The following is a 7,020-nucleotide window of genomic DNA, read 5'->3' as shown; positions in this document are numbered from 1 at the left end:
CAGCCGTCCTGCTGTGCTTTGTGTCAGGAGGTTCTGGTGGATCCGGTCTCTACCAGCTGTGGTCACTGGTTCTGCAGACAGTGCATCAGGTCCTACTGGGACCAGTCTGCTCCATCTGGACCCTCCTCCTGCCCCCAGTGTGGAGAAAGACCCAGAACAGGAGCTGGACTGCTGACAGCCAATCAGAGCAGCTGTGCTCCAGGTGAGACTGAACACGTCCAATCAGAACTTCTTCTGTCGTCTGTTGGACCAATTCAACGTCTTTAGTTGGGATTTGGACATTTAAGGTTTTAAAAATTTTCCTGACAACTAAATCTTTGTATTTCCAGCTGCTGTAAATAGTTTTGCTTTAAAGTGACTCTGTTCTCAGATCTTTGTGCTAAATGCAATAATATCCCTTAAAATACGGAACCGTCCCGTATTTGGCTATTAAATGAATCGATTGAACCGTTACAGGACGCGATTTGTTCCGTATTTCTATAAATGTCTGATAGACATGCCTATCACACACACATTAACACTAATTTTAACAATAATGACCAAAATAAAACACAGGATATATTAAGGTCAGCTAAATTGTTGTGGTGGGAGCTAAAGGACCCCAGAACGCTATGGACCGACGCTGCCATCACAGTTGCCTAGAGACGGACACTATGCAGCCGCTATCAACCAGCGTCGTTTTAAACCGGGGTGTCCAAAATCGGTTCTAGAGGCCAGGTGTTACAGGTGTTATAGCAAGAAACGCAGGCCTGCAGAGAATTGCAGGCCCTGTAGCGGGAGCGCGCATCGCTCTAAACTCTCGCATATTAATGAGATAACGGACTGAAATATGATCCTGTCTATTGTCCGTCTGGATGAAAAAAAAACATGAACGCTGTATGCGCTGGGTTTTTACCTTAGAATGGCTAACTCTGTTATTCCTCTGTCAATTTGATACAGTAGGGGCTTCCACACTTCCCATATCTGTGTCCTCTGTCACTTTTATCAGCAGTTAAATCTGTTTAATCCGTGGTTAACATGTCATAACCTGTTTTTCCGAGACGCCTTTAAACACCTGCGCTGCCCCCTAAAGGGGGTCCCTGCCATTGCAGGGGGGTCGCTAGAAGCTGTATGGATGAGACAAAAAACCCTGCCATTTTTAGCCCTTTAAGGGGCGGAGCTTAGTATCATGCATATGGAAAAAAGGGAGCGAAGGGAAAGAAGCTGTAGAGCAGTGGTCCCCAAGCTACGCCTCCACATTTGGTCCGGCCCCCTGAACAATACCAGAGAGCATTCAGATTTTTTTTCATATACCGTATTTTCCGGACTATCAGCAGCTACTTTTATCCTAACCTAATTGGCTCTAGTGGCCTTTATTTGATAGTTAATTGACAGGAAAGTGGATATTGACAGCACATCCTGGGAATTGAAATTTGAGAACTTTGCTGATCAGTTAAATAGCATTGAGGGGAAAAAAGATTTTTCGTTGTTTTTGTTTTTTTTAATAATACTGGGATCATTATGAGAATTTGAGGTAGACATATTAGGACCCAGTAGATGGCAGTAGTGCAACAATAATGGATACAAGCTGCCGTTGAAATCTAGAGAAGAAGCAGAAGAAGAAGCCGCCCATTTTAATTCAAGTACACCAAACATAGACATAATATAAGCATAGACGCCTCATGGACCGCTCTCGCCTATTGTCGCTGATGAGATATAGGACGGCCATCTTAGAGCGGTCCACCACTCAACTCAACGTTATGTGTTTAGCAGGCAAAATGATGTGTCAGCGCATTTAATCGATCATAACATGCTTTTTTGTTACTGGAAACCATATTCAAACATCTATCAAAGCTAAATTTATAAACAATTGTATTTTTTAAGTATGTTTTTAATTACTCAAAAACATAGCCACTAAGCATATTAAAATATGCTTAGTGGCTATAGGAATGGAATATTCTGATATTGATGTATGATGAGCATATTACAAAGCACACAGCTGTTCATAATCCATCTATTCATCCATTTTCTCACACCCTTGTCCCTTAGTGAGGTTGGGAGGATTGCTGGTGCCTATCTCCAGCTAACGTTCCGGGCGAGAGGCGGGAACGCCACTCGCCCGGAACGTTACTTGTTACTGAACCAGGTTGGTTTTAGTGACTCGTGCGAGTCCCAAGGGTGTTGTTTTGGCTAAAAGCAACCTATAAAACATTTTCCACTTTTTCCTCCAGAATCAAACTTCATAGCTATTTTATGACAATCAAAGAACTTTAAGGTGACTCATTAATTGAATGTCCACAACATCTTTTAGATTTTCTTAATATTAATTATTTTATTAGTAAGGCAATTTTGCAAGGGTCAGTACAGCTTAATTCAGTAGCAGAAATAATCAAATAAGTAAAATCAATAATCTAGCCTATCTTTCCCTAATGCTGACACTGAGAACTAAAAAAGGGAAACTTTGAGAGAAACGGACAGAGTTTGGCTGCTGTTCTGAGTCCAGCACCTGCCTGCTACCTGTTGCCCTCTGACTCAGATTCTGGAGCCTACAGCGCCACCTAGAGAACAAAGAGGGAGTATATCATATATTTGGCTCCTACAGAGCATGGAGACAAGTAGGTGGAAAAATCAACCTGCTGCTTTTACAGAAAGAGGGAAGGAAAGTCTGAGACAGAAACCTTTATTTATTCTGATAATATAGCACAAATTACAGTTTTTATATTTCCATGTAAATTATGTAATAATTCTAACAATTTGTTGTTTACCTCTAAATGACCAAATCAAATCCATGTCATTTTCAAAATATAATGTTTCTTTAAACACATCTGATTTGATATGATGGCGAAAAAAACATTTTAAATGTGAACATTATCAGATAAACAAGTAGTTTCTCTGGCAGGTAAAATGTTTTTCTCTAGATTTCCCTCATTTAGGCTGGAAATGGAGAAAACATACTTCTTTTTCTCTGCCTCTTCTGCAGCTGTTGTTTGTGGGAGAAGCTCAGATAGAAACAGTAAAATGAGGGCATGGTGACATGATGCTGAAGAGTTCATGTTGCTTAAAGCTGCTGCATTTAATGGACATGTTTCTGTAAGTTTTTTTTATCTGCTTTGTGAATCAGATCCTGACAGAACAAATTCTGGTCACAAAACAGAAACAGAAATAAGTTTTCTGACAATAGAACAATATTCTGTTTCAGAAAATGGATCCGATCATTTAACATCAGATCATGTGACGTCAGAGACCGCATAAAACTTTCTAACCTGCACCAGATGGTTTTGTTCCAACTTAATCACAAAGTCACATTTTTAATTCAGTTGTTTCTTCTGTTTCAGCAAATGTTGTTCTGCAGGAGGTTCTAGAGGAACATAAGATCAGTCTCAGGTGGAGATGTGAATGTGTGACTGAAGGAAGCGATGAAACAGGAAGTAGAACCCTCCTCAACAGGATCTACACTGATCTATACATCACAGAGAGTCAGAGTGAAGAGGTTAATACCCAACACGAGGTGAAGCAGCTGGAGAGAGCTTCCAAGATCCAGAATGTCCATGACTCTCCAATCAGGTGCAATGACATTTTTAAAGCCTTCCCTGACCAACATGGAGTCATCAGAGTGGTTCTGACTAACGGCGTCGCTGGTGTTGGAAAAACCTTCTCAGTGCAGAAGTTCACTCTGGACTGGGCCGAGGGCTTGGAGAACCAAGATGTCAGTGTGGTGGTTCTGCTGTCGTTCAGGGAACTGAACCTGATCAGAGATCAGCAGCACAGTCTTCTCTCGCTGCTCCATGTTTTCCATCCAACACTCCAGAAGCTCCCAGCAGAGCAGCTGGCTGAATGCAAACTGCTCTTCATCTTTGATGGCCTGGATGAAAGCAGACTTTCACTGGACTACAACAGCAGGCAGCTGGTTTCTGATGTCACACAGAAGTCATCAGTCAACGTTCTGCTGACAAACCTCATCAGGGGGAACCTGCTTCCCTCAGCTTTCATCTGGATAACTACCAGACCTGCAGCAGCCAATCAGATTCCTCCTTCATGTGTTTCCAGGGCAACAGAAGTACGTGGCTTCACTGACACCCAGAAGGAGGAGTACTTCAGGAGGAGGTTCAGTGATGAAGAGCTGTCCAGCAGAATCATCTCCCACATCCAGACCTCCAGGAGCCTCCACATCATGTGTGGCATCCCAGTCTTCTGCTGTATCACTGCTACGGTTCTGGAGAACATGTTGACCTCAGAGCAGAGAGGAGAGCTGCCCAAGACCATGACTGACATGTACTCACACTTGCTGCTGGTCCAGACAACGAGGAAGAAGAACAAGTACCATGGAGGACATGAGACAAGTCCACAGGAGCTGATGGAGGCTGACAGGGAAGTTCTTCTGAAGCTGGGGAGGCTGGCGTTTGAACATCTGGAGAAAGGAAACATCATGTTCTACCAAGAAGACCTGGAGCAGTGTGGTCTGGATGTCACTGAGGCCTCAGTGTACTCAGGAGTTTGTACAGAGATCTTCAAAAGAGAGAGTGGGATCTTCCAGAAACCAGTTTACTGCTTTGTTCATCTCAGCATCCAGGAGTTTCTGGCTGCAGTTTACATGTTCCACTGTTTCACCAGCAGGAATACAGAGGTGATGGAGAAGTTCCTGGGAGAAAATTACAGTGAAACATCTCTGGAGGATTTTATGAACAGAGTTATGTCTAAATCCTTCCAAAGTAAAAATGGCCACCTGGACCTGTTTGTTCGCTTCCTTCATGGTCTCACTCTGGAGTCCAACCAGAGTCTGTTAGGAGGCCTGCTGGGTCAGACAGAGATCAGTCCAGAAACCATCCAGAGAATCACCAACAATCTGAAGGAGATGAAAACTGATTATATCTCTCCTGACAGAAGCATCAACATCTTCCACTGTCTGGTGGAGATGAACGACCTCTCAGTTTTTCAGGAGATTCAACAGTTCCTGAAATCAGGGAATAAACTCTCAGGGATCCAGTGTTCAGCTCTGGCCTTCATGCTTCAGATGTCAGATGTTCTGGATGAGTTGGACCTGGAGAAGTACAACACATCAGAATCGGGACGACAGAGACTGGTTCCATCTGTGAGGAACTGCAGAAAGGCTCGGTAAGTCCAGACAAGTGTTGGCTTAGTTACTTTGAAAAAGTAACTTTAATCAGATTATTGATTACTCCTTGATACTGACTACTTGATTTTGAAAGTAACTAAGTAGCTGCTAACAACAACGCTCCAGCACCTGTGAAAATTACATTAAGCTTCGACAATAATTAATTTTAAGTTATATTATAATAGTAACATCAACAATGTGTCTCCACTTATAAGTTTGAACTGAAAGGCAGATTGTTTAATGGTTACAACAACATAAAAAACTGCAGTAATCTTATAAACTCTAAATAGGATTTTAGTCCCCCCCGTGCCCCAACCTCCATGTTCTGTGTTACGGCCCTGTGTTTGCTGTCATAGTGCAGCACACAGAGCTTCTCCTGCTGCTCCACAGCTCAGATCACCTGCACAGATTTGTGACACTTATCTTAATATTATTGATTATAATGGTGTTTAGTTGCACAACTTTACAAACTTGTTCATTTATGGCCGTTTTCACGTTTATTGCTGTTCTTAGTCTCAGTGTTTGCAGTTTTCTGGAGTGCAATGTGAAACTCGATGTCATTCACAGCAAATATATTAACTTGACATTAACAAAGACACAGCAGGATGGATAATCTCGGAAATGATGGACAGGGAGAGTCTGACTAAAACTAACTGGATGTCAGACAAATTCTGGGGTTTATTATGTGTCTCTGCTTATTTTCAAACCATAGCATAGATTCTGGATAGCCATAGCAGTCGTTAGCTCGCTCTCCTCGCTAGGGTCAGAGGTCTGCATCATGCTAGTGTTGTTTCCAACATTTCTTAGATCAGTCCTTGCTTGACCGTGACTTTTTGCACCCCCCAGTCTCTTTTTCGATCCAATTCCACGCATAATATATCATTTTGAAGAAGAGCTGAATCTCTTAATCGAGTTTAGTGGAGTTTACCTTGTCGCTGATCAGGACAGATTGCAGATTTACCCCCCCCCCCATCTTGGAGACGCTCCCGGAAGTCTTCCTCTGAGTTTATAAATGAGAACAACATGAATGGATTGTTCTGTAACCTCTGTCTGCTGCCAGTCTTGGTCAGGATTCTCTTGCAAAAGAGATTTTCTATCTCAGTGGGATTTTCCTAGTGAAACGAAGGTTAAATAAATAAATAAATTAGTGATTGTTGTCTGCTTTCATAAAAAGTCATTTCTGGAGGAGTCCTGGTTTCTGTCAGATCCTCCCAAAGCTCTGAGAATCTGCTTCCAGAGCTGGAACCATTTTCCTCATCAACTCTTCATCTGCAGCCTTTATGAAGATGTTAATATCCATAAAGACCTGGAGAGACATGAGCTGCAACTCTAGAGCAGCTGACCAAACTGTTGGAGACCAGGATCTACTTTTTCTCTCATCAGCCGGCTGAGGTCTACCACTCACCCACAGAAACTGTAAATTAAACTTAATATGTAAATATACATCAGTTATAGCAGACATATGGAAGTGATAGAAAACCTGATGCAGTTTCTTCCTCAGTGAGATTCTGACACTGGGAGGAGGTTACTGGTTTCTCAGTCAGAAGCTGGTTGTAAACCTGAGGCCAGCAGGTATCAATCAGTTATGGCAGATCTGAACTTTGACCTTAATATGAGTAGTTACAGACCGATAGAAGGAACCAAAGAGTTGAGTTAAAATCTTGTGAAGTTGGGATATTTTTCCTCCAACAGGATTCAGAGGAATCAAACCAGATGTTGGACTGGATTTTATTTCAATGTCATTTGTGAATGTTAGAGCCTCATTTTCAACAGTGGAGCTATAAAAGGTTGGAAAAGGTTATTTTGGAGAAAATATCAATATCAATATTTCCAATAAATAAGAGACAAAATAAATATGTTTGATGGAGGAAAAGCCTAAACTAAGGGCAAGATGCCAGAGAACCAAACTAATATTTATATTGGACAAC

At 42.0% G+C, this 7,020-nt stretch overlaps 1 protein-coding gene across 1 annotated transcript in view; it reads left to right on the top strand.

Annotated features, from left to right (window-relative positions):
- LOC103457031 (protein NLRC3-like) overlaps positions 1–5,095 on the top strand; it is a 43,862-nt gene extending 38,767 nt beyond the window's left edge. Inside the window, exons 4-5 of the mRNA XM_017301789.1 lie at positions 4–202; positions 3,315–5,095. Of these exons, the coding sequence (XP_017157278.1) occupies positions 4–202; positions 3,315–5,095 (1,980 nt within the window). The remainder of the gene's footprint in view (positions 1–3; positions 203–3,314) is intronic.
- Positions 5,096–7,020: the final 1,925 nt, after the last annotated feature.

Source organism: Poecilia reticulata, linkage group LG20 (genome assembly GCF_000633615.1).
Source record: "Poecilia reticulata strain Guanapo linkage group LG20, Guppy_female_1.0+MT, whole genome shotgun sequence".
Lineage (NCBI taxonomy): Eukaryota > Metazoa > Chordata > Actinopteri > Cyprinodontiformes > Poeciliidae > Poecilia > Poecilia reticulata.
Note: the sequence above shows the minus strand (reverse complement) of the source record. Positions and strands in the feature narration are given on the sequence as shown.